This window comes from Chaetodon auriga, chromosome 15 (genome assembly GCF_051107435.1).
Source record: "Chaetodon auriga isolate fChaAug3 chromosome 15, fChaAug3.hap1, whole genome shotgun sequence".
Lineage (NCBI taxonomy): Eukaryota > Metazoa > Chordata > Actinopteri > Chaetodontiformes > Chaetodontidae > Chaetodon > Chaetodon auriga.
The window spans coordinates 15,626,888-15,653,745 of NC_135088.1; the positions used below are offsets into that span (position 1 = coordinate 15,626,888).

A 26,858-nucleotide genomic window follows, 5' to 3' on the forward strand; every position below is an offset into this window, starting at 1 on the left:
TAGAGGATGACGAGAGGAATTAAGACACATTTAAGTTGTTCCAGTTTATCTGACTTGTAGGCTAAATTAGGCATCTGTATCTCAGAGGGTTTTGTAGACACAATTAGCAACCTCCTCAGAGTTACTGTTTAGTCATAGTGCAGCAGGATGTACGTAGGGGATTCCTGTTGGTGTGGGTGTAGATGTTGTTTGAGGTCAGCCTTAAAGTGCCACTTAAAAAAGTCTTAACGGTGGTCTTTACCTCCCCCAGGACAAGACAAGTGCACTAAGCCTAAGCAACGTGGCAGGAGTCTTCTATATTCTGGTTGGAGGGCTTGGCCTGGCTATGACCGTGGCTTTGATAGAGTTCTGCTATAAGTCACGGCAAGAAACCAAAAGACTGAAGCTGGCAAAGAATGCCCAGAACTTTAAGCCAGCCCCTCCGGCAAACACCCAGAATTTTGCCACGTACCGTGAAGGCTACAACGTGTACGGAACAGAGAGCGTTAAAATCTAGAGGGTATGTCCTTTATTGTTGTTTCCATGTTCCATGTGTCAGTTTGATGACCGTGTTAGCCGTCATACAGGAAACTAGTGGAATCAATGACTCTGTTATCGTTAACTTTATGTGAATATTTGCTTTTTTTTAAAAAAAAAAAAAAAAAAGATTTCAGAATTAGAATAGAGATTGACTTAATTGGCCAAGTATGTGGCCACAGAGTCAGGTTTAAACATTGCACTTGATGTATTTGCATAGAAAAAAAGACATACAGCTCCACAAGGACAAAGAAGAAGAAAAAAAAACCCAAAAAGACTGAACAATAAGCACCTCTGACTTGAGTGACATGAGCTGTTCTGAACTCTGAACTCCTTCGATTTGAATTGATGAGTTGAATTTTGCTTAGTTTGATAAAAAACATACATGATGGAAACTTCAGGCAAGCCTGACTTAACGTAAATAAATAAAGAAAACTGTAATACATTAACTCGTTCAGGAACATTTCTGCTCGAGTCACGTCAGATAGATTTTCAGTTTAAGTTCAGTTAACTTACCTTTCAAGGGCTGCAGGAGAACTTATGTTTCAGGGGTTGAAACCACCTAAAATGATTTGCTACAGAGTGGTGGAAGCTGAACTCCATCCTTAACCTTTGCACGTCTCTCGGCTCTGCAGAGGTGAAGCGTGTCGATTCCCGCTGGAGCGTCTGGATGGAAACAGCCACTCTGTGTGACCCCAACACCCCGAGGCCGGCATCCTGGAGGCAACAGCCTTCTTTGTCATCAGCTTGGACCCAAGTCTCCAAGTCTACAAGTGCCCGTTCTGGGTTGTGAGGCCCGTCACACTAACAGAGGGCAATGACGCAACAGGACTTTTGCTTCTGGAAACATGAGATTTGCCTCTTGTAGTGCCTTATGGAGCATTTCAGCGTCATGGCAATGCAATTAAAATTTAATTCACTTGAAAAAAAAAAAAAAAATCAGTGGAACTAGGGCAAAATATTGCTTCAAATGACAATTAGATGAACTGTTGCAATTTCAGCCGTTTTCTATTTTGACAAAGAGCAAAAAAAAAAAAAAAAAGAAAGAAAGAAAAAAGAAAAAAAAGCCATGATTTGCAATCAAAACGTCCTGGAGTACTTATTATGAAGTCATTTGAATCCTTTACAGACATATTTTTGTGGTGAAATCTTAAGTTGGATAAATGTTATATTTAGTGAAGTAAAGTCATATTCTTGTTTTGCTATAAGACTATTTTCAGTTTCATAATATTTAGGACAGGCATCGATCAGTAGGGTAAAGCATCAGTTAAAGTGACATCATTGTACCCCAGTTTTTACTCCGAAAATATCAATAATATGAAACTAGTGGTCCTCTGAAACGGTTTTGACGGTGTTATTTTCAAAGCCTGTTGGACGTCATATACAACTGACTCTGTAATCACTTAGACGCTTCTTTTGAAATGAGACTACGTTCGTTTCAGCCGCCACTATTTTGAAACAAGAGCGTTTTTTTATTGAAATGAGGTCCGCTTTTAATCACTTAGTGCCATACAGTTGAAATCATTACTATAAATCCTTAGGGACTAGGAGAGTGACCCCTTTTTATGTGACAGCATATTCAAATGGTTTAACTGAGCTTATGGTTTACACTGTACACACGTAGAAGCTGTTCTCATGTAAATGCAGTATCTGCAGCTGTGAATCTCAACATTTTTGGTAAATGATAACACACCATAGCTTCTTTGGTTGTGATAAGCTTTCTGTGTCTATGCATTATGCAGAAGGTGAGCTGGTGAACTGTACATTGAGGAGAGAGCTACAAATGAAACATTTGTCTGTTTGTATAAGTGAACTTTTTTATAAACTGAAGGAAAAACCTACAAATGCTACAAACCATGTACGCCTACGTTTATTTAGTATATCAGACTTTCTCATCCTTTTCTCCCCGGATAAAGTGCATGTAAATTTGGTGGTAGTTTTACCAAACTGCAACTCAAAATGGACCCTGGTTTAGTTAAGAGTCCGATAACGACATTTGACCCAGTTTGGTTTTAGTTTTTCCGGTTCATTTGTAACAGTACCTCAACCATGAGAGTTGCATGTGTGGACACAGTGAACCTCTGTGGAGAGGTCATGTACAAAGGATTTTATTACATTTCCTTAATAAAAGCAGGTTTATATTCACCTTTTGGACTTTCATCCTTTTTACATGTAAAAAAAAAAGACATTTATATAAACTCAGTGCGAGTGTTGAATCATTTTTACTCATCAAAACATTTATCTAAAATGACGTCTTATAACAACAACTTCCACAGACGTTCTGTTGGACTGAAATCATCTTGAGTAACATGAGTATGGAAGCCCATTTGTGCCATGAAATAAGAAAAAAAGTGATCAAAATAACATTTCTGATATGACCTCTATGAGCCCCTCCCTGCATCAGCAGCCTCTTCATGAGGGTCCTGTATACTCACTCAGCCCCCTCTTATGTCCTGTGTCCCTGTCAACAGCAGGTGATGAAGATGATTCCACTTTTCTGGACATGTTGAACATTTGAGGGTCACTGTGTTTTACATGTCATTGAATTTGTCGCCACAATGATCCGTACAATAACCGCCTGCAATTGACACAACAGTTCCAAAATGTAAATAAAATGAAAGCAGTCTTTAAAATGTGGTCGTGAATTTCACGTCACAATTTTGTTGATTTCTAAATTGAATTAATTTAAAGTTGAATTCTAGATCTGAGTGGAGATACTCATATTTTTGGCATGAACACGATCCTCATGGTGAATTAAAATAACACTCGAACTGAAGCTGAACAGTCTGTCACATCTCGTCTGCCTGTATGTTTGCCATGAAGACACCAGGTGAGAACTGAATGAACCACTTTCAATGTGTGATGGTTGCACAAGATTTAAGCAGAGGATCTGCCACGTGCTGACGATGGACATCATTCCTATTAGAGACTGCAGATAGCTCAGACACCTGCTGTCCTCAGAGGAGTATTTTTCCTTTTCTGAAAGTCATTTCCATTTTCATCTATTGTTTTCTTCACTTGGCATAAATGGGTTTCCGTAAATTAAGTGTCACCTCAACTGTATCACCTGGACTTTAAATTAATGACAATAGAACAACATTCATAATGAAAAGTTCCAGTCAAAGCTCTGTAGGACTCATCAGCTAACTGTAGCTGTCAGTGTTCTGGCTCAACAGGAAGAACTAAATGTAAACTGAGGGACGAGTGGGAGTTCAAAGTGCTCGTTGCCACCATGAAATCTGTATCTGCAATCAAAACAGTGAAGAAAATAAACTCCAGTGTGTGTATATGTTTATAGATTATCTGTGGATGATCAGCTTCCTGTTTGTGGAGTGAGAAAGAAAGAAAGAAAGATAAAAGACATCATCAAAGTGACACACTAGGAAAACTATGGTTTATTGGTTTTTCTTTTTGTTTTTCTTAAAAAAAAGCTTACACTCATTGAGTACAGCAGATAAAATCTCCAAAAAGTCATTTTCCAAACAGTTGTATTTGGAGTACAGGGTTTAAGATTTTTTTTTCTTGGATTTTTTCTTTACAATTCTACATCTGAATCAAGGTCGAACTGGCATTTTTATAAATTATGTAAAAACCTGATTAACACAAAAGCACAAAAGGACTGTAAGGGACATCAAAAACAAAAGGAAAAAGAAATAACATGATTTCATGTTACTCTCTTTATTATTGTACACAATATACAAACTGGTCCTTTGTATCGTTTTCCTCACTTACGCATACTGTCTTACTCGGATTAAAAGGTGGAGATAAATAAATAAGAATTATCTAAGTATCTCAAATAGGATATGAGGTAAGTGAAAGGAAAGCAATGTTAACTCCAATAAAACGGCAAAAAGCAATGCCTGTGACAACATACAAAAGGAAGGAAGATTTTCAAGCATGAATCCATGACCAGATGTTACCAAGAGACCATTTCATACAGTGACCACATCTCTAATTAGAATAACAATAATAGTAATGTGATTCGGGCCGCACATTGTGCCCATACTGAATAATAAAAAAAAAAGCAACAAAAAACAAAAACGTGTCAGCATGTTTGCTGTATACTGAAATGGAAAAATAATGAGGTGATCTGTAAGTTGAGATGACTACAGCTAACATCACTTTGAGAGGGGAGTTTACAGCAAAACAACACAGGCAGAAATGAGAGTACGAGTTATCAACAGAGTACAAATGGAGTTGCGGATGTCTTGCAATAAAAACACAGCTTCTTCAGTTCTGCAGCGGATCAGAGGAGAGAAGATTCGTGAAATACTGACCACACAGATGTAACGAGAGCGGTTTACAAAGAAGCTGAATGCGTCTTACCTTCACTCATTAGTGCACATTATCTGTGCTTGTCAGAGGATTTATGAGTATGACTGTTAAGGGAAATTAATTAACAAAAGACTGAAATGTTGACTGATATGCGGTCAAAAATCTGCTTTGCTGTAGAACACAGACGAGCCTCAAAGCATCCAGGTTGCTTCCTTTTCATTGTCCAGCTGTGGTGTTAGAAGCATGTGATCCAACACAGTAACATGATGGAAATCATGCGTTCAGCCTGGCACATTGTGTCAGAGGGGGTCCGAGGGTTATATGCTGACGATTGATGGACTATTTATGTTTACAAGCAGATCATGTTGGCAGGCATGAACAGTTATTGCATCCGAGTGTATTTAGTGACAAAGAACGGTTAAAAAAAATCCGAGGCCATTCTCTCATAATGGGTAGAGGGAAACTCATTTAAATACACCGAGCACACGCTGAACTGCACAAATGCTTAGTTTTAAAACAAGCTAATTCATCTGTCAGTGGCGACCACAGAAGTGGCCTTCAGCAAAGCTGGCAACCCCAAATGAACGACTCCGTAACTTTAAACATTAAAATATTCACACTGAACAGTGCAAAACACCCGGGATCATGATTCAGGTGTCACGTTTAAGGATATTGTTTTTTCTCTTCCTTCCCCCCGCTGCTGTCCCTCTTCTCTTTCTTTTCAGACTTCTCTTTATCGTGTCTGGACTCCTGCAGCACAAGACCACAAAGACGTATGAGTTACACCAGATCAGTCGTGATGGAAAGAAAGCTGCGAGCAAACAATGAAAATGCATGAAAAGGTTTTTTGGATGAGGTTCAATAAGGCGATGAGTTCGTGAATTCACGATGTTGTGCTCTACGAACAGATCAGGAGAGAGTGTGACAGACCGAGCTGACCTTTTTGCCTCCAGAGGACGTTCGCTCAGGTTTCACAGACTCTGCCTTCTCTTTACTGGAAGATTTGGATCTTTTGCTCTTCTCTTTTTCGGCTAAAAGCGGGGAGTCACAGGAAGGACTCGTGCTCTTGCTGTTTTTGGAGGAATCTAGGGAGAGAAGATTCAGTTTAGCCCTTTGTTGTGCTGTACTTCCTGTGCAGGTGGCGACATCAGATTTGCCAAGAACAGACGTACTGGTTCCATTCTCGTCCTTTTTGCGTTTGGATTCTTGGCTCGTCTCGCGGTCACTGACAGCATGGTCCTAAAAGAGAAGCAACATGACATAAGGTACGTTGATAGTGGTGACAAAAACTCCTGACCGTTGGGATTTCATTCACTGACTGACAGATGTCAGCTGAGCATTTAGCAACTAACGCATCCCATGTTGCTACAGCTAGTCCAGCTAATACGAACACTGACAAACTTTAGAACAAGAGGTACTGTGTATGATGGAGTGACAAAACCCCATTTCCCACAGTGCCGTGGTCTCATTGAATACTGACTCTCTTCCTGTCTTTCCGATCCTTTTCTTCCTTCTTCTCTTTGGATCGGCCTTGTGTGTTGTCTGAATCTTTCTTCTCCATCTCCCTCTCTCTGCTCTTGGACCGGGCTACTGAATTGTAGTTGACGTGGTGCTGTGAAGACAATTATATATGAACAGAACAAGACAAACAGAAATGTGTTTATTTTGTCAGAAGAGCCTTTCTATTGAGTGTAAATGTCACTACGAAAGTATTAAGTTATTGTGTTGGAAATCAATGAGCCACACTGGCAACAAAACAAGAGTGAAAACACCTAACTGCTGAAATGTGCTTTGTTACCCCACGTTGATCTAAACAATTACACATATAGACTGGTGATTATATTTCTATTTGTACATCTCTATCTTTTACTGACATTTCAAACTCAAACACTTTTGAGGCATATACATATTCAAGAAAAAGTTGGAAAATGCCATTACTGCACTACTAATGATGCTCAGACAGGCCGTTTGTAACCAGCATTGATCAGGCTGACCGACTGTGGTCAGAATTTCATTAATTACATCACTGCAGAGGCGCTGCTGGTTCACAAAAACCTCACTCAGCCAAGCAAAGCTGTGCATAGTTCCAGAAAGCTACTGAAGCATGAACTCACTGAAGTCCCACGTGTCCAAACTAGTAACTAGTAACACTAAACAAATGTGCTGTGACTTAACGGTCCCATCAGTACTGGAGCATCAGTGTGAGCTCCCAGGAACAGTGGAACAGCAAAAAGTTTACAGAAAAAATAACTAGAAATATTCTTTCAGGGAGCTGTCTGTAATCTATTCTTCTTTACAGTCTGTACAGTGGGCAACACTTTACCTTAAGCTCCCCTGTTTAGCATTTTGTATGCACTGCATGATCATAAAAACTGTAACAACCCACAGTGCAGTTGGAAGCATTTGCCAACAACTATAACTCCAATATACACAAATAATAAATGACAACGTAGTAAAAGAAAGCTGTAATAACACACATTTGTTTTCATGATTTAAGCTATAGGGGAGCTTCAAGTAAAATGTTACCACACAGGGCGTATACAATATCTACTGCTTACGTGGTGATAAGTGACGGCTAACAATGAACACGGTCCTAAGCAGGCACATGCTATTCAGTGACTGGGATGTTTTCCACAGTAACAGAGCATTCAGTGAAACACTTTAGTCACACTGGAAGCTTTTACCCCGACACAGCATCCAACTTCTACGACTTTCGTACATCAGTGAATCACAGAGACGGTTATCAACAGAAAGAAGTGCACAGTGCAGATGAGACCAACACAAACACACACACTCCTTCCATTTGGAATCGTTGTCTACAATGAATTTGTCATCAAATGGCCACTTATTATCCTAGAATGGAATAAATCGTGAAATAGTTTTTTATTGAGAATATTAACTTCAAAGCTAAACAACTACTACTTTATTCAAAACTGATCAAATGACTGCATGATGTGTTGCTTGTGGTGACGAACCCACAGAGATTATCACACGACTGCGGTTCTACTGAGCCTCTTTGAACTCGTTATTTTGGTTTTCACATCCAGCAGATTCCTCTCTCACCAACCAGCTGTTATCCGGGAAAAAAACTTTGTCTCCCTGTCTTGAGGATGTGTAAACAAGTGATTGCTTGACATTTGCCACAACAACTTTACACAGGTGATATGTCAGATGTGGTGGCTGATGTATCTTAACGGATTACCATCAGTTTTTCTAAAGGTGACACATGAATCAATCCACAGCTACTGAAAATATGGACAGATGGAGGAAATCGCAGGCATATAATATGTTATTTTTTGCCAGCAGCTGTACACAAAACAGACAATACGAGTAGCAGAGTCAGTTCAAACCTTGGATGTGGACTCCTTGGGTTCGTTGCTATTGTCCTGTAGGGATGAATGGAGATGACAGATGAGCTGGGAGGGGGTGGGGGTTTGGGAGGAGGTTGTCAGACAGCAGTAGAGAGTTGGAGGAAGGGGTGGGGGGTTGGGGAGTCGAGGCTGGCCGGACCAACAGCATACGTCTCCCTTGACCTCTGACCTTCAAGGACTAAGGCTTTGACAAGGTTATTACATAGAGGAGAGTTCAAAGGCTCAACATCTGGAATGTCAATACTTAAAATAGAAAAACCCTGAGCATATATGAAATAACTGCTAGTCATATAACTACAGACATGTCTGCATTTTCAGGCAGCATAATAGAAAAGTCCTACAGCGCAGCTGGTATTCAATACATCTAAAGTGCAAGTGCTGTAAATAATGTATGTGTATGTGTGTGCCTGTGTGTGTAAGACAAATCACTCAATTCTTATGTGCTTGACTGCATCCCTACATAGGTAACTGTTGCTGTCACTTACAGTTCAGGAATGGATAAGACACAGGGAGCCTATTTCTCTGGTGGAAGGGTAAAATAAAGACCTATCACAAGCTTCCAGTGGTTTGGGCAACGCTCCAGACGATTCAGGCTTCGCCCACTCTTTCCCTCCCTCTCTCTGTTTGTAGGGGCAGGCTTATTTCCTCTGCTTTTTTGGCTGATTCAAAACTGCGACATTCATTTTCTCCGTTGATCTCAGGTGCTGGTGGCTCTGATTTTCCATTGAATGCTTGCCAGGAGGTAGTACGACTGCTGATGCCGATGGCTGGTAGCTGTGGGGACAGCGTTGTAGGGGCTGGCGGGACTGACTGGACACGCGTCTTGTGACGTGAAGGCTGCATGCAGGCCGTTTTAACAAACGGAGATAGTGTGTGTGTGGGGGGGCTGATGACTCAGCTGCAGCAGAGAGGTGCTCCTACAGCAGAGGGGTTTGCTGGACACCATCCGGGCACGATGACAGGAAAGTAAAATACTTTACATCACTTTAACCAGGGAATCTTCTCAGCTCCCAAAAACAGGGAAAATAATCTCGGGCATCATCTCAAGTAGTGACACTGCTCTCGGTGTTGAGGAAGAAAAAAAAGAAAAAACTTTGCCATTGGAAAATGCGAAAGCTCTTGATTTGGAAAGCCATTTTTACTTGAGGTGGATATTATTTTCAAAAGCAAAAAAAAAAAAATCCACGAAGAATATAGAAATGCTTCAAAAAAATCTTTCTTCCCAAGGCACACTGACTGCTTTCATTAATATGAAAATAGATAAATATTTCAATATGAAAATACTCAATATACACAATATTCTCTTGACTAAGTCCTTGAGGGGTTTTCTCCCAATTCTGCAAAATATAACGCTGATGTCCATGGAATGCTTTCCAACTCCCATGGATTAGGTTGGGATTTCCAGGTGCCTTGCCTGCACATGTGCGGCAACTCTCCTTGGTGATCTTCAGGGCTGCTGGAATGTGCAACGGCAGGGAACGCTCCGGCAGATAGAGAAGAAACGGGCACAGCCTTCCTCAAGCCATACTAACCTTAACAGACGAGGAGTGGGATGGAGAAGAGTGACTGTCGAGCTTTCGTCTTTTGTGATCTGTAAAGACAAGGAGGAGGAAACGGGTGTTTTACTGAGCTGCGCCACTCAACCTTCAAGAAAAGCCTCCTTTCATCCATTCATAATTGACAGACATGTCAGATGGTGTAAGAACATTCCCCTCTCAAATGTCCAAACTTTCTGGATGCTTCTTTGATTCAATGTATTAAAGTTAATGTGTCGAAGCAGCAGAGCATCAAAGTTAAAGGGGGCTGAATACTTTTATCGACAGTGTATGTGGTCTGGCAGTGCAGTCGGGATGTTTCCATACTTTTAGTGTAACAGATAACCAGAAAAACTCCTTACCCCTCTCAGATTCGGCTGACTCTGATCTGGGAACTGGTGACTTGAGGGACCCGGCCACAGCGCTCCTGTCTCCTTTCTCCTTGCTCTTGATGGCATCGCGGTCCCTGGACGGCTCTACGGGCTCCCCGTTGCCGGCCTTGGCTTTGTCGTCTTTGCCGCTCTTCTCTTCGGCCTTCAATTTCTCCCTGTCTGCCTTGGGGGTCTTTTCCTTACCCTCGCGTACCGCCCGCTCCTCCTTCCCTGCTCTCTCATCTCTCTGCTTCTCCCGACGGTTCTCCGCCTTGGTCTCAGGAGTGCTGCCTGGTGTCTTGTCCTTTTTCTCTTTTTTCTCCTTGCCGCTCTTCTCCTTGTCGTCCCGTTCTTTAACAGCTTTGGTGCTGCAAAGAGATGAATTTTTCCTTTTCAAAATTCTTTATTCAAAAAGTTTCACAAATGATTCTGCTGATCCTAACATACAATATGGTCCCGAACTGTTGTATCCCAAAACTTTCAGACAATACCAACTAGATTTTCTAAAGCTTTGTTTGAGATAATTTAGTGTCACAGAAGCTCATGAAAGGCCTACCTGTTGAGAGCACCGTTCCCGTTGCTGGTGGTCAGTTTGGCTGCTGCACTGTTGGCTTTGTTCACTGGCTTTGTGGTCCCCTGAGATTTATCTTTGCCCCGATCTACATAACAACGAACCAAGAACTGTATGAGCACAGACTTTAATACTCCTCACATGCACATTAGAATCCGCAGCACCCGTCAGCTGAAAACCAGCAACACATACATGCTTTTGCACAGTGAAGAGTTGTTTAACAAGGATCATAATGTTTAGGTTTTATGGCAGTCAACCTGCCATTTATACTTGACCTATACTACTTATGCTCTGATTCTGTGAAACCAAACACTTATTCAGAGAAAACAAAATTGCACAGACGACAAAAGAAACATGGGGATTTGATTTTTACTAAATGTAAATAAACAACAAATCAGACACTGAATGATTCTAACACAGTACCATAATGTACCCAGTTCGTTATCTGTACACTAACAGAACTGTGCTGTATTCTAAACTGCCTTGCCATGTTTCTCATCACTCACCACAGTCCTCTGACGTCCCCTCCTCTGTCTTGCTCGTGCTGGTGGCGGGCTTGCCTGTGCTGCCGGGGCCGTTCTGTTGATTGGCAGGGGTGGCACTGCGCGCTGGTTGCTCCTTGTGGTGAAACTCATTCTCAGGGACCATGTGCACCTTCTGGCTTTTCAACCGACCTGAATAACTGTAAGATGCATAAAGGGTTTGCATATGGCAGAGACAAGACCTCACAAGAACTTCTGCGTGTCACACGGTGTAAAAAAAAACCAAAAAACCTTCACACGGAAAACAGGAGAACTAATTTAGCTCGGCGCAGCATTTCCCTGCAATTACCCTCCTGCATACTCAGCTATGAATGAACGCCAGCATTAGTGATCAGTATCCACTTGAATACACACTTCACCAAGAAAAGGATTTTCATTCAAGCTAACTGATTAACACTCGAAGCTCAAACTTGTGGGTTAGTCACCTCTTGCCACTCCTAGGTGCCTAAACAAACATTAAAATGAAACATCTAGAAATCAACTAATTACATAATGCACACTACTCTTCTTTCAGGACCCTATCTTCCCGTGTTTCCATGTTGCTATCATGATATATGTCAACTGTATGCTCCACGGAGAGCTGAACAGCACACAATGCTGTGTTACCCCATTGCTAAGGCATAGAGGTCTGGCCTCTTGTCCTTCTCCTCGAGGCAGATCTTGTGGACACGGCACTCCAGCGCTTGGCCCAGGTTCAGGACCTTGGGGTAGCAGGGCAGGATCTTGGTAAGCACGATGAGAATATTCCGGATGTGGGTATAATCTCCCGTCTCCAGGCAGTGAACCGAAGCCTTGATGGAGCAGAGGCGGAGGACACGATCACATATAGATTACACACCTTCTGACTGCCATTATCCAGACAAAATACAATGATGAAGGGCAGCTCACTTTAGTAAGCATGTAGTGCCACTTGTGCACCACATGCCTGAAGTTTTCATAGTCGAGCTGATCTGCTTTGTTCCCTCCATCGAAGCCTGTGGCTCTGAAGATGGTCAGGAAGCCGGGGTAATTGACACACTCCTATGACCGCACACATGAAAAAGAGACTGATTAACTCTCAACTCATCTTACGTCAGAAATGACTACAAATACATCAACGTAACAGGTGTAGAGAGGCAGGTAGAAGTAGACACCTTCTCATAGACTGTGCGGTCGCTGTGCCAACGGGTCACCGTCTCCAGCATGCAGCAGAGGAAGCGTCCGTAGCGGTGAGACTCGTTTTCTGTGCAGCTGGCCACAGTGTAAATGATAGCGGAGAACACCTGCAGAGTGACATAATGTGGTGGATTTGCTTCATTAACACGTTCAAACACGAGTTCCTTGTGAAAAAATCAAAAACTTTTGCCAGACGGTACGTCAAAGCTTTGATGCTAAATATCTCAGAACTGCTCTTAATTGACTGACTTAGTGTCAAGCTTTAATTTGATGGAGCACTCAATGGATTTTTGACACCTTTTATTCTTTAGTGTTACTTTAATCTACTATTTCTACTACTGTTCTGCTGACTGGGCCAAATTAGAGCCTTCATTAATCAAATTTTTAATTTTCATTCTTCTTTTTCTAACGCACTTTGCAGCTTTACGAAGAATGCTGCAAAAGTGTAGTTTAATTAATCATTAGCATTGCAAGTGTGTGAGCATGTCTGTATACGAGTGGCTTACCCTGTCGTAGCACAGGAGGGTGCAGAAGTTGGGCGTCTTCTGCTGGTGGACCAGCTCGACAAAGCGAGCACAGTAAACGGCGTCGATGGAGGAGAAGATGCAGCGAGGGAAGAGACAGAGCTGCAGGAACTTCGTTATGGTCTCGTTCTTTGTGGATTCTGTCAGTAAGCATTCAAAGTTGTGTTAGTAATGGAGACAGACAGATCAGAATATTTACCTCAAATACTGAGGCTGTGATCAGCTTTGTCTTCATGTCCCTCTTTACTACATTAACATATCTGTATTGTCGTGTTGTGTCTAAATGCATTTAAAACTGAATTTTTCTTTGCTTGTAAAATACATGAATGCTGTGTTCCAAACATGTGTGTTGTTATAAATATGTGTTACTGAAAGCTGAGAGGAACACGTTTTGGTCTATAAATTCACTTGAGTTTCTAAGATCACTCACACTCAAATGGATGAACCGTTTTCTTCCTCTCAACAGTGAAGTCACAGCATTGTGGAAGACTTTGCATATGCAATGTAACATGCATCAATCCTGTCACTGGCATGATCATTAGGAAACTTACTGGCCAACAACCAGTTGTCTTTCTCCAGTTTGAGGCGGTGGAGAACCCTTTGGACATGCTCCAGCTGCTTCTTCTCCTCCTCCTGCAATTTTTCTTGCAGGGCAGTGCAGCGTTCCTTCTCCTTCTTTTTCTTATTCATGGGCTGTGTTGGAAGGAAACCAAAGAAACATTCACCATAATTATGCAAAACACTGACAGCTCTTATTCAATAACAGTCTTGCATCCTTTGCATTAGCTGCTTTTGATGAACTAAATGTAGAGGAATTCTTCTGTTCCAGTTATGGTAAGCCACATTACATAAGTGCTTCAGTTAATTGTAAAACGTAAAAACAGTCACGAGTGGCGTTTAGCAACAACCATGGACCAACTCACTATCTCTGGGTTCTCCTCGATGGCCTTGATCTGGACCTTGAGCTTGTTGACCTCACGCTCGTAGGCTGAATGTGGAACGGCCAGGTCATACATGGTGAGGGACCAGAAGGTGGCGTAGAACTGAGGGCGGAGGTCGTCCCAGACCCTGGCCGGATGGAGGGACACCACAGCTTCGTGCACTGGTGTCATCACCTGTTCACAGGCTGCCACATACTTGTGTACCTTCGGCTGCTGCCGGTTGCCCTTCTCTGCTTTCTTCAGCTCATCATACTTAGACTGTGAGCAGAAAGCATAAAGGGCTCAATTTTCTCAAAAACATTTTAGTCTTTCTTGACCACTGTTTTTTCTTTGCTTGATTTGAAATTGTTTCTTTGTGATAAAACTTGAGTTATTCGCCTGGTAAAACGGATGCCTGACCATTCTCCTGCTGATAATGACTACTATCTCTCTCCATAACAGAAATGACATAAAGCACACTGAGGTTCAAAAAGAGGACTCCACTCACCAAAATCTGATGAGCGTACATTGGCCGAGACAGGAAGAAGGCAGCATCATGTGGTGTGTGGAACTGGTTGCAAAGGATGTCAATGGAGGGAACGCGCTTGATGTAGTCCTCTGTGCTTAAGTTGGAGGCCAGAAAACCACCAAACTGCACCAATGTGTCATGACACTGCAGGAACACAAATTGTTACATGAGATATGCAAACTGAGGGACGTTTAATTGTTTGCTTTACTGCTAAAAAAAAAAGAAAAAGAAAAAGATGGATTAGATTGTAATTGAGATTGAGCGCATACCTGGTCATAGAGGTGGCCAACAAGTTTGAGGTGTTTCTCTCCACCCTCTAAGAAAACCACACCGTTCCGTTGCTGGGCCATAAGCAGACACAGTGGCAAGGCCAATTCGTGGTCCAGCAGCACATCCTTCAGACGCTGTGATGACTTCTTAGTATTCCTGATTTGGCCGAAGTAGCCACCCTGTTGACAGTATCACATCCATAACTGCACTGCCCTGAGCTCAGCTGCAGTACTGGTCCAGGTAGTCATACAAATCTTGCTCAAGAGACTGCATCAGGGAATAATAACTGCTATTGAGTCTACATACTTCAGCTTTGAGCTGCTCCCCTCCGGTCATGGCCTCCAACTGCTCTGAGGTCATCTCATCTGTGATCTCAATGCCAGCCATTTTCTGCACCACCTCTTTCAGGATCAACAGGTCAAAACTGTGAGGAGAGGAGGGACATATGAAGCAAAGCTCATTTCCTGAGGCAGAAAACCACGCACAATGTGTGAAGCATTGATTAACAAAGGTCCAGAGGCTAACCCACAGATAACAATGAATTAAAGGTCAATGGTGCTTCGACTCAACATATCCTGCAAACCAGTCATCCTCTTCTTTGTAATTAAGAGCAATTTACCTCTTCCCTGCTTTTAGCTGATTGGTGACATACTGAAGAAGGCCAGCCAGCTCAATTGGGTATTTCCTGAACACGGCTCCGCACAGACTTGCTAGGCCTTGATTGACAGGGAGAACAGGTGTATGTTAGACACTCATTACAACATCAAACAGCTTCTCTCCTTTTGCATGCAAATGAATGATGTGACGGCTATGAGGTAACCGTGAAACCACGCACTCTGAAGCCATGAGGAGATGGTGGTGTCATCATGCTTCATCTTCTCCTTCTCGGGATTGGCCAGAGCCTCAATGATGCAATCTGAGGACAGAGTTAAGTGGAACAGCATAGAGAAGGAGAAAGCAGCCCCCTTTACACTTACACCCCCGCTGCCTCCAACAACAAACTCACTCAGTCACCCTCACAGGTCGGTTGCTGGTGAATAAACAGAGCAGTGTAGGATACAGGCCAAGACATCATAGTTGAGGGATGTGAGGTATTTCAAGGAGTCCACCACTGGAACGATGAGGTTGTCGTACCATTGGATCTGTGATAGCATCTGATATACAGCAGGACAGACGAGGGCATAAAAAAATCACCAACTATAGAGGATATACATTACACCTGACCTGAGGCCACCCAGTAAATGTGCTAAAGCCAGATTAGGGAGTGAACTCAATTACAGAAGTGGGAGACATGTGACATCGGCACTTATTAAGACTACAGTGTTACAGTGTGTGTAGGGGTGTAAGGCTATATCACAGCACAATACTTTGCTCATGTTGAAAATCTTTCAAGTGTTAATTCATTTTATGCCAAAGGAGCAAGAATATTAATGTTATGTTAAAATGACTGCAAAGACCACAAACCCTGCTTAGTGTATCATACCAAAGTGTACAAAGTGATTGTTTTTTTTTTTCTTTTTTTTCAGTGCAGCAGGAACACAGTCCCAGTTATGTGAGTTTTTACCAAGTGGCTATTACTCTGATTCATGAATGCATGATTTGTAAGCAGAGTTGTAGGTGTAAACAATTTCCAGAGCAGACGCTCGGGGGAAAACACAACTGGTATACAGAGCGAGCAAGGTGCTACATCTTGCAAAAAGCTGGAATTAATTTCTTTGTTGGCACCATTCAAAATGAGACTGAAATAAAATAAAATAATAACAGCAAAAAGCACTTACATAATCAAAGAGGATGGTGGGATTGCTATGGCTCAGTTTGCCAATCTGCCTTCCAGATTGTTTCACATTCTCTTTGGTCAACCGCCTGGGGGGTGGGGGGGGGGGCACAAGACAGGAAACAGCAGATTAAAAACACAAGACGATGCAAAGTGTGCTGTATGCAAAGACTGTCAGTTCTGAGAGCTTCGCAGCAGTCGGAAAATGCTCTTGCAGCTGTCAGCTTAAGATAAAAGTAGTGCCATTGATTTCTTCAACAGCAGAGCAGTGTTAGAATAATTACTTGACAAGCACAACAACACAGTTTTCCAAGTCCTGTTTTTAATTCTTATGCTGTCCGCGTCAAACTGTCCTTTTTAAATACACCTTCACTTCAGATGGCTGGTGAAAAACCAAACATTGACACATCTCTGCGTTTCTTACTATCAACTAGCCTGTCCTGCTGAGTGACGCTGTATCACATTAGCAAATGTGAGATTTACAATTTCAGAGACATAAAGCTAATTGTCTTACCAGAGGTTTCTTTTTTTTGCTTTGGCTTTTGAAGTCATATATGAATATGGGGAAAATTTTGGACAGCAATGCCAGATATTGACATGTAATGGAATTTGTTCCTGAAGATTACTGTTAGCAGGGTGAGCCAACCAATGAAGTGGTTGTTTCTGTGATGGCGAAGCAGCAGGACAAATAAAAGATGGCCTTGGTGCTCTGACGGTAGTGAACCTCTGCTGATAGTGGGGTGTGTTCAAGGCTAAATTTATTTTCCACCCTCGAAAGGGACTTAGCACAGATGACGGTAAGGTTATGTGTGATGCTGGGAAAACACAGAGCAAAGAAAAACAAAGGAATGAAAGACACCGAGAAAGATCCCAGAAATGTACTTGAAGACTGACAAACTGCACTGAATCTGTTCTTGAACAAATGGGAAACATTCATTCAAGGTTTACTTTATCTTTTTCAAGTAAAGCAACAGTCTGCAGATGAGAACAGGGCTGAATTAGAGGAAATGAGTACCACACAACCAACAAGGACACAAGAAGTCATAGCAAAAGTCAAGCGAAGGTAGAGAGAAAGATGACTGCACAGTAATGGTTCTGTAGAGTGACTTACTTCATAATGTATTTGGCCCTTTCCACAGTTTGAGCTTTGACTTTAACCAACAGCGGATGGCTGGAATAGGTCTCATTCTTCCATTGTCCATATAACCGGTACCTGAGGGAGGAAGCATAATTAAACAGTGGGTTTAGCTACTCAGCACTAAGAAACATAGACAGGATCAGCAGAGGGGAACATAAAAAAGCAACAAGACTATACAATTAAACAACTGTAAAAATCCACACAGTTGCTCACAGAGAGCGTCGACAACACAACTAATGTAAAACACATCAGCTTACAAAGACTGGAATTCAAGACAGGGTCCCTGTGTTCCTACTACTCACTCAAAGTATCTATGGTGGATAATAAATAATATGGAATATGTATGCCTGGTTAATGTTCCACGACATGGGAGTTTTGTGATCTGTGATGGCGTTCTACTAATAAATTAAACACGCCAAAAATAAGTACTATTTGGTTAGCTGGCTCTAGATTTCTGTTACGGATTACGCAATCACAACAGTAAAGTAATTACTGTCACTTCAAAAGCATCACTTATATAGGAGCAAGAGATGTCAAGGAATATTAAAAAAGCCCAAAGAGCAACCCACTGTGCAATACACTGACACAGCAGAGCAGGACATGGGCTTAGTATCCACTTTCAGTTTGTATCAAATGCTTCCTTTGACAGCGTTGACACAGCTTGGTGTACGAAAGTGCTACTGTGTTCAATAACTAAAGAAGTTGCGTTATTGGCTGCGACAAACTAACACAGACAACTGAAGCAAAACAAAACCTTTGGGAGTGAGGAGTGTCACTGCTCATCAGCGGTGTGCCGAGACATTCAAACAAAAGGTCTAAAAATAAGACTATGGAATCACTGGGGAGCAGAAAAGATGGTTTGCTAAACAGAAAAGGGCATTCTAAACAATCAAGCATGGTTGGAGAGTTTTCGCTTGTGTGAGCTGCTCTTTCCTTGCCAGCTAGTTAACACCATCCCGGAGCTCTGCCTGAGGCTTTACAATCAGACAACTCAATTAAACAGCACCACACGTAGTGAGTGTGTGAGTGTGAGTGTGTGTGTGTGTGTGTGTGTGTGTGTGTGTGTGTGTGTGTATATCTCACCTGTGCTGGTAGGGAAAGAGTTTGAACAGGCCCCACAGTTCCTCAGACATGCAAGCATTACACTCCATCAGCGAGAGAGAAGGGAGTAGCACCTGGTCTGCAATGCTCAGGAAACAACTCAATAGTGTATCCTGCAATGGACATGAATAAGGTTGTCACAGTAACATATGAGATAAATTGACAGATCCATTGCAGCAAAACCACAGTGCTTTTATTTTTTTAAATACTAATATAATTACAGTCATTTTTACACTTACCATTTTGTCTTTGACATCAGCTCTGCCATCGTTTTGGTGCTGAGAAGCAAGGGACACCAAATGCGGGTCAAAATAAGATTTAGCCTGTGGTGCACATGCAGTCATGTAACTGTTACGATTCTGTACCTCTTTCATGAAGGCCTTGCCCAGACGCACAATCTTGGCGAAGAGGATAGGGTCATGTGAGAGGTGAGGGCCCAGGTAGCCCAGCATGCTGAACGTGTCCCTGCGTAGGTCCTCAAAGCTCTCTGCCGGACGAGGGGCCCGCTTGTTCCTCAGTGGATGCAATACACGCCCCCTTGCCCCTTTCGGGAGGCCAGCCCTGTGAAGAACAGAGCAGTGTGTCAGAGCCTGCGCTTTCTTTTCATTTATTTGGCTGAGTCCTTCATTTTCATTTTTTACTGAACTTGTATGCATGACAAGTTGGTATCAAGAGGAGATGAAGAAGTCAGTTCAAACCTTGAAATAAGAGGCACTTGTGCTTGTACTGGTTTGACTATGCATAAGTGGGCAGTAAGTGAAACATTAGAGAAATCACCTTCTGTAAAGAGGCTCCACAGTCAGGTGCACAAGCTGGCAGAGTGCCAGTGCAATGGCCTTGTGAGAAGAAGCATAGAAGGAAGGCATCTGGTCCATAATACTCTGGGCGTGGTGCCAGTCCCCAATTCTAAGTAGAGCTTCCAACAGACCGAGCTTCTGGTTATCAGGTGGCTGTGGGTACAGAAAAGAGCAGCAACTGAGTGTCTGTGCTTTATTAACTACACCAAGGTTCAATAACACACTGAATAAGACAATCAGAGCAGAGGAATAAGAAAAGAGCACAATGTAGTAAAATCATCTTTATCAACATATATATCATGTTTTATCGGCTGACAATACAAGCAAATGAAGTAAATAATACTAAGTTTAAACGTTGTCGATTCACAGGTCATTAGATTTAAAGTTGGTTACTGTAGGTGCAATTTCCCATAAATTGCATTTTCTTTACATTTTCACCTCACTAAACATTAACTGAAGTGGTATTTTCTTCATTTTACCATTATTTCATGTCACAATTATTAATATCGATAACAATTTGCCTTCAGGTGATGCATAAAAAGGCTTTGAAAGGTGGATATTTCTGCCGTTTCCCTTCCAGACCTTGTTGAAAATCCTGCTTTTTTCCCCCCATCCACCACTCTCAATCCTCTCTGCTCTCAATATCCATCCAGACTGACAGCTTATATTTATAAATGCTTCAATACCTTCTCATTCTTCTCCTCCTCCTTTTCTTTATCCTTTTCCTTGTCTTCACTTTTCTCTGAGGGCAACACAACCATGACCAGCTTGCGTGCAATCTGCTTGGCCTCTGAGATGTCTCGTTTGTGTTCCTCGACAATGTTGGCATCTAGTGGCATAAGCTGGAAAGACAGAGGCGATGAAAGAACTAAGATTTCAGACTTAGGACAAATTACAGATGCTTCATATGTAATGTGGGTGAAATAATGCAGCATCTTGTATTTGACACAAAGTTCTGACATCATAATGATGTGAATACAATTGTCACATAAATCATCATGAAGACATCACAGGATTCCTTCTATCTTAAGCTTTGCAAATCTCCTATTCCCTCATTCTGACCGAGACATGTAAAATGAATCTTAAATAACGTCCTTTTCCTTACATGTACGTAGAGATCTTCTAGCTCGATCAGGTTATGATGAAGCAGAGCAGCAGCAATGTGGTAAAGTGACTTGGGGGTTTCCTCATTGGGCTCCTGAAGAAAGACACACAAAAATAAATTAATCATTACCACTGAAATCATCTTGGGGTTACAGTGTGGGATTGTCTGGACTGACTGATTTCTGCCAAAATATACAAGTCTCTGACATGAACATATTCAGATTTGGATTTCCCTGCTCAAGGGTCAGTTTACGCTATTGGACACATTCTCACCTGGTAGAATTTGAACTTAAATCCCAGGATGTGGCAAAGGGTGAGTGGCTCGCACATGTACGACTTGATGAGAGACAGGAAGAACTCATCTTGGTCAGATCGACTCTCGTACACCTCAAGGATTATGTCCAATACACGATTAGGGTCCAAGTTGAAGCACCCTGCAGGCAGGAGAAAGCAGGAAACAGATCAGTCAGTCAGTAAGCAATATTAGTATCACACTAGGGTAACAACTGTTTAGAAGGGGTCACAAGGGGCTTCAAGAAGAAAATGAATAGCTAATTTGAGACCAGAATATACAGTAAAAAAAAAACAAAAGCTGAATGGGCAAAGGTTGTTCCAAAACCGGCACTACTGACGCCAAAGTCCTGACCCTTGTTTCGAGTATGGTCGAGACTACCAACAGTCTTTGGCGCCAGGATGTAAGAGACAGGCAGGTAGCACAAGCGGCCCGGCGCCACATGCCAAGCACATTCAACAAGACTGAGGATGTAGGATTTGTAAGACTGTAGACACAGACAGAGTAGCACCACGTTCAATGAAAAGAACTGATTGGTACCTATGAGAGACTTGATGCTCTCCAGGACGAGGTGGCTCGTGATGTTGCCTGAGAGGTCTTGGCCAAGCTCAGTGATTAGTTTGGCATAGCCCTCATTCTCCTCCCGTAGCAAGTTAAACTTCTGTTGCTTGTAACTGAAGAAATAAAAGATGACAAAGTGGATACACATTATTAAGCATAACGAGTGTTCATTCCTGGCACACTGAAATACACCTTTTCTATTCATGTCTGTATCTCTACTTAACTGTGCACTCTACTTACAATAGTTTTGTCTTTATTTTCACAATCTTCTGATTGAACTGAAGGGCTTGTTTTATAAGTCCAAGAGATTCAAGGGTTTCTGGATCCAGCCTCTCTTTCAGGATGGCCTCTGGAACAAAAAACTGAAATAAAACATTTTATTAGCTAATTAATCATTTTCAGTAGTTTATTACAGACCTGGATATGAAAATTAGTAATGCATCTACAATACCAACAGACAGAGGTATACACAAACTGACCAAATCTGTGGAATTCTTGCACACCAACTACACATGTCCACATTCAGAGAAATGTCCTTTTTTTGTGAGTATACAACTGTGCTGCAACAGCAGCAGTGAAGTGATGCAAGTACTTGTATTTTGATAGTACATATCCCTGTTTATGCACCTTTTGTATTCTATTTAGGTTAAAGTGCATGCAAGAAGAAAGATCGAGACCTACCAAACATGCTCCCACCAGCTGTGTGTAATGGTCACGTTTGATTTTTTCTTCCAGTGCACCAGTCTCTAAATCTGTGAAAAAAATCATTTAAAAACGCATTATGACAAAAAATATGCCTATATTTGAGATACTTTCAATGCAGTACTTCAAATACAATAACTCAATGCTCGAATAAAAAAAAAAAAAAAAAAAAGGATTTACCTAGTATACTGAAAACATCTGCTAAAATCGATGGCATGTCATCTCGGAGTTCCTGAGAACAAAACAAAAGTTGACTGACAATGCTCAAGATGGGGAAAAAACATGCTGGTATATTTGCTGCCATGATGACACACGAATCGCAAAACTGTGTCCAAGTTGGTATCAAATCGAGCTCTGTATGTTTCCCAGACTCACAAAAATAAATATAGTCAATATCTTTAGCACTGGAAAACAATAGCCTATATGGAGTGAAACCTAAACAATAGCCAAGATGGAATGAAAGCAGGCATAGGAAGGAAGGTTTGCCTCTTTTTAAACATACAGCACAGGCATGGCTATGTGTTTATCATTGGTTTGACTCTCAAATAAAAACATTTAAAAAGCTATTTTTACCATCATGTCCCCTAGGACGCTGGCGACAAGATCCAACTTCAAGTTCCCCTGTACAACTTGCCAGCAGAGCTCGTATAAGGCGGCCTGTATATCTGGAGGGGACAGACAAGACAATTATTCTCATACTCATTAATATTAAATGTGAAAACGAGCATCTAAAAAATGCGCTAAATTGGCGTCAATATAAAACACAAAAAACTGGGTGTGTTAAGTGTTCCCCCACTTCAGGAGAGTATTTAGTAGAGGCACAATTGTTAATGAAAGCCTTAAATATATGTGGATGGGTCTGTGTCACCTTGCACAACGAGACGCTGCAATTTTCTCCCATTCCTATTTTTAAGTCTTGCCCACAAATTCTGAATGGCACTGAGACACTGTGCTTTATCAGCCATGCAGTACGGATCAGATGTGCATCGCCAGGACTGGGACTACCAATACTTTAATGGAAAATTATCATTAATGTTATGGAAAACAACTTTTCATGCATGTTTGTGTTTTGAACATTTCAGTTTGCATTCACACTGAATGCAACTGAAATGGTGACATTTATTACACTGGAGTAAACATACTGGTGTGACTGGCTATTCTCAAGTCACAGCTTTACTGTCATATTATGAAAAAGCGATCTGCAGTGTGGCAGTATTTTGGGAAACTGGAGAATTACAAATGTGTTGCTTGCTAACAATTTCAAAGCAAACTAAAACTTCCAGGAAACACAGCCAAGCTGCTGAGTCTTTTGATGGCGCTTAACACTGCAATTAACAATAATTCAAGAAGACACTGTTTAAAGACAAGCTATTGGATATTTACATGTGTTCATGTGTTTAGTTATGGTGACAAATATTTTGTTGTTCCCCTTTGGTAAGAACAAAAACAGCATGTTGCAGATAGGAATGTGATATATAGAACAGTGCAATTATCAACAAACATAACTGGTATAAAAGTAACATATATTGTGAGCTAATCTCCATAATATTACATCAATGTGGCACTATCGTCTCATCGTTTTTGCCAAAACAAACATTCCAACTGTAAACTGACTACAAAGTGTTTCTTGCGGTAGTTCTCTCAAACTACCGCGTTTCCCATGATGGATGTGCGTCTGTGTGTGTGTGTGTGTGTGTGTGTGTGTGTGTTTGTGACAGGCAAACTTAAGCACAATGACTACAGACAAAAGACAAGTGGATAGCAGAACGGAGACTTACCTCTGATCTCACTTCCATGATCTGTTTTCTCTGTAAGCTCTTTGCAGAGTTGTACGCTATGAAGGGAAGAGATAAAACTCTGGTCAGTTAGGCTACTCAAACATGACAATCTGTAAGACTGCCTGCATCGCACATATCAACACTCACTCTAATACAGGTTTAAACAGCTATTCAAATTAATGCAAATCCATAATTCGAATTACCCATACACCAATAAACATCTAGATTACTTATGCTAACGCTATAATGCATCTAAAATATCCCAGATAAAATGAGAAATTTGAATGGAGTACTCCAGAAACTCCCAGGAAACTTTATCCAATCTGGACGTGTCCACATTGATAGAGCCAAAGACCTAACTCAAGGCTCTCTTCGTTGACTGCTCAATTGGCCTCAAAGAACTTGCACAAAGGCAGACTGATCACGCACTTGGTGTCACCTCAATGTCTTCCTTTAAAACTTACATTTGAAGACACCACAATACACTAGCTGACTACCTTTGCCACCGAACCAATGTGCTTAATCAGGGTAACGGCTGGCGAAAGGGGCAGACTAGTGCTAATGATCCATGGTCAGTCAGAGATGCTCAATAGCGTCAAACTGACAGAGGTGTGTCAGGGCCCTAAGGTTAACCATAGCATGGTTAATATTCACAGGAGGCTGACGGGTCATTTTCACAACTCCAAGCAAAAAAGTACACAGCAATAAATCAACTTTACACCCTGGTTTCTCCGAGTGATTAATCCCATTGTTTGACAAGCATAACTGATTGATGACAGACACAGACAGATCCAAATATCCACAATAATGTCAGATGGCTTCTGGAGAAAAGACATTATTTCCGCTGAAATATAGTGGTTATGTAATAACAATGTGACACTTTGATTATCAGCACATGCAGACGCCTTTTCACTTGCTACGCACTATAGATATGTCACTGCACAGGACGGCATCCCTGAAGTGACAGCGAGTCTGTTGGGCTTACTGACATTGGCTGTTAAACCCAGACCATCCAACTGGCAGATTTACCACTGGGCTGCCGAAAAGGACATGGATACAATAATCATGTATTTAGCTACTTTGTGGAAAGGGAAATCAGTGTTTTGTTATTTTTTCCCCAACCAAATAACATTTAATCACCACTTTATGTGACTGTTGGATTGACCGATTTACAGCTTCATCTTCAGCTCTGCATAGCAACTGAGATTGCATTAAATATGAAATGATTTTAGTCAGTGCACAGAGGGGGATCTGAACCAGAGTCAGACACCACAGTGAGGGAACAGTATGCATAATTTAAATGCATGCATGTGCATTTCTCTTGATAGGAACAGTTTACAAGTTGCTAATTTGTTGCAATACCTGAAACTGTCTTCTGTCCAAGTGCTATCAGCTTTAGACACAAGCTTCATGTGTTCATGACTAAGAGTGGAGTACTTTAAGTTGGTGCATCTCACTGCAGGCCTTACTCATATATGCAAGGCCTGCGACCAGTAACAGTAGCTAGCACTGTGGATGAGCCTATTGTGTCTCCGCCTGTATGTGATGGCTGCGCTCAAGAAAATATGTGAAAATCTTCACGCAGCGTCTCCCCTTTTCAACATGATAAAAACTAGCAAACCCCTTCTGTCCTGGGTATAGATTTCAAGATGTTAGGGCAAGCTCCTAGGGTGCTTCCTACATTAGTAGGTTTTGACATTGAGCTGATAAAGTTGATGTTTGATGGTTAACGTTAGCATGCAGCGCATGATTAAGTATGGAAATATAGTTAGTCATAACTATATTAATTAGTGAACAGACTGATGGGTACCCAAGTATCTACCGCGAGCTTAACGTTAAATGACAAGGTACAAGTTACTGTACGTTAACGTTGCAACAACAGTCTCTTGTCCAAGAGATTTCAGATTTCAGAAGAGAACATTTATCGGACAAAATTACTAAGTATCGTTGTTATTTTTCATACTGCCATGCCGAGGCAACATAACGTTTAACAAGTCAGCCGACATAATCGACGCTGTAGCGTTACGGCTAACTTGCTATAACATCATGTCCAGGCGTCGTTTCCCTCCACTTGATTCCTAGTACTGTTAACGTTACACAACGCCGGCTATGAAGAGCTTTTCCACTAACTTTTCATCGATTGTGTGTTGGCAGACAAAACAGGCTAAATACCTGAACTTTGGCATCAAATTAACTTCAATTCTGAAGCTAGAGCGATATGTGAGCTACATGGATGCTAACTAGCCTCGGCTAGCTCTGATAGCCACCGTGTTTACAAATGAAATAAGTGGGAACGTAAGCTAGTAAATAGCTAGCATGCAGGTAACGTTAGCTACTTAGCTAGTTACGTGTGAGTAACAACTCCACTACATAACAAGGGTAAATCGACTGCACTTACATCCAGATATCAAGTAGCTTAGATGATTTGCTTACTTTTTAAAATAGCGGCGTTATTTAACGTTATCGGGCCACTTTAAATGCTTTCTAGCTTGCTAGCGTTACCTCATAGTTAGCTCTAGCAAACACAGTGGAGAGACTAGCCTCAAATGGCAACGCTAGCTGTGTATATTTTTCATTAGTTAGTTTGTATCAGTCAACAGCTGATAAACCACTATAACCTTTGATACTCTGATGAAGTTCGGATTAACTCACAACTCGTGTTTTCCTGATTTTTCCCAGTTCTTGATCCATTCGCCAGGGAGGATAAGTGTCGCCATCTTCCATACACACAGCCCGGATGTCTAATTCATCATGGCACACACAGGGTCAAATGTGGTGGTTAGCCGAACGTTACGTTAGCTGCTGCTAGCTCACTGTTGCGTGGAAGGACACGAGCGATTGAGGGCTTTGTTGAGTTTGGTGAGAGGCGGCGGTGTCATCGTGGAGCATAGCAGGGCTCACTTTGCTCCAACTACTTAACCAAGTTATTTAAGCAAACTTCTAGTGTCGCAGCTGAGCGAGTTAGACTACATTAAACTACCATTAACGAACACAATTTAAAACAAAACAAAACAAAAACAAAAAAAACTTGT

General features: G+C 41.6%; 2 protein-coding genes across 5 annotated transcripts in view; one reads left to right on the forward strand and one right to left on the reverse strand.

The window, feature by feature from the left end:
* The window catches only part of gria3a (glutamate receptor, ionotropic, AMPA 3a), a 67,618-nt gene extending 64,957 nt beyond the window's left edge, over nt 1-2,661 (forward strand). For 3 of the 4 annotated variants that reach the window (XR_013078218.1, XM_076749819.1, XM_076749820.1), the window contains 2 exons: nt 251-499; nt 1,152-2,661. Coding sequence is in view for 2 of the 4 variants with exons in the window: in XM_076749819.1 (XP_076605934.1) it covers nt 251-496 (246 nt within the window). In the remaining 2 variants the exon portion in view is untranslated. Of the gene's footprint in view, nt 1-250; nt 500-1,151 lie in introns of those variants that run through there. The other variant, XR_013078217.1, reaches the window with a different exon arrangement.
* Nucleotides 2,662-3,882: 1,221 nt separating this feature from the next.
* Nucleotides 3,883-26,579, reverse strand: thoc2 (THO complex 2). The gene is made up of 39 exons (XM_076749818.1): nt 26,479-26,579; nt 23,827-23,882; nt 22,622-22,713; nt 22,229-22,280; nt 22,028-22,098; nt 21,587-21,708; nt 21,326-21,459; nt 20,767-20,927; nt 20,495-20,587; nt 20,076-20,231; nt 19,370-19,542; nt 18,958-19,153; nt 18,832-18,870; nt 18,575-18,705; nt 17,465-17,566; nt 16,358-16,442; nt 15,640-15,733; nt 15,415-15,495; nt 15,199-15,295; nt 14,886-15,003; nt 14,579-14,758; nt 14,289-14,453; nt 13,784-14,059; nt 13,412-13,553; nt 12,843-13,000; nt 12,315-12,443; nt 12,070-12,201; nt 11,788-11,972; nt 11,146-11,321; nt 10,625-10,727; nt 10,060-10,436; nt 9,695-9,753; nt 8,142-8,177; nt 6,272-6,403; nt 5,964-6,030; nt 5,731-5,876; nt 5,465-5,541; nt 4,843-4,889; nt 3,883-4,752 (listed from the first exon to the last, which is right to left on the reverse strand). The coding sequence occupies exons 1-38, from the start codon at nt 26,541-26,543 to the stop codon at nt 4,862-4,864; spliced, it is 4,686 nt and encodes a 1,561-aa protein (XP_076605933.1). The 5' UTR covers nt 26,544-26,579; the 3' UTR covers nt 3,883-4,752; nt 4,843-4,861.
* Between the last annotated feature and the right edge of the window lie 279 nt (nt 26,580-26,858).

Coding starts and splice junctions, on each gene's coding strand:
- thoc2 (XM_076749818.1), bottom strand. CDS start 26,543: ATGGCGACACTTATCCTCCCTGGCGAATGGATCAAGAACTGGGAAAAA. Junction 19,543..20,075: donor AGGAGGAGAAGAATGAGAAG/GTATTGAAGCAT, acceptor CTGTACCCACAG/CCACCTGATAACCAGAAGCT. Junction 18,706..18,831: donor CTGATGTCAAAGACAAAATG/GTAAGTGTAAAA, acceptor TGTCCATTGCAG/GATACACTATTGAGTTGTTT.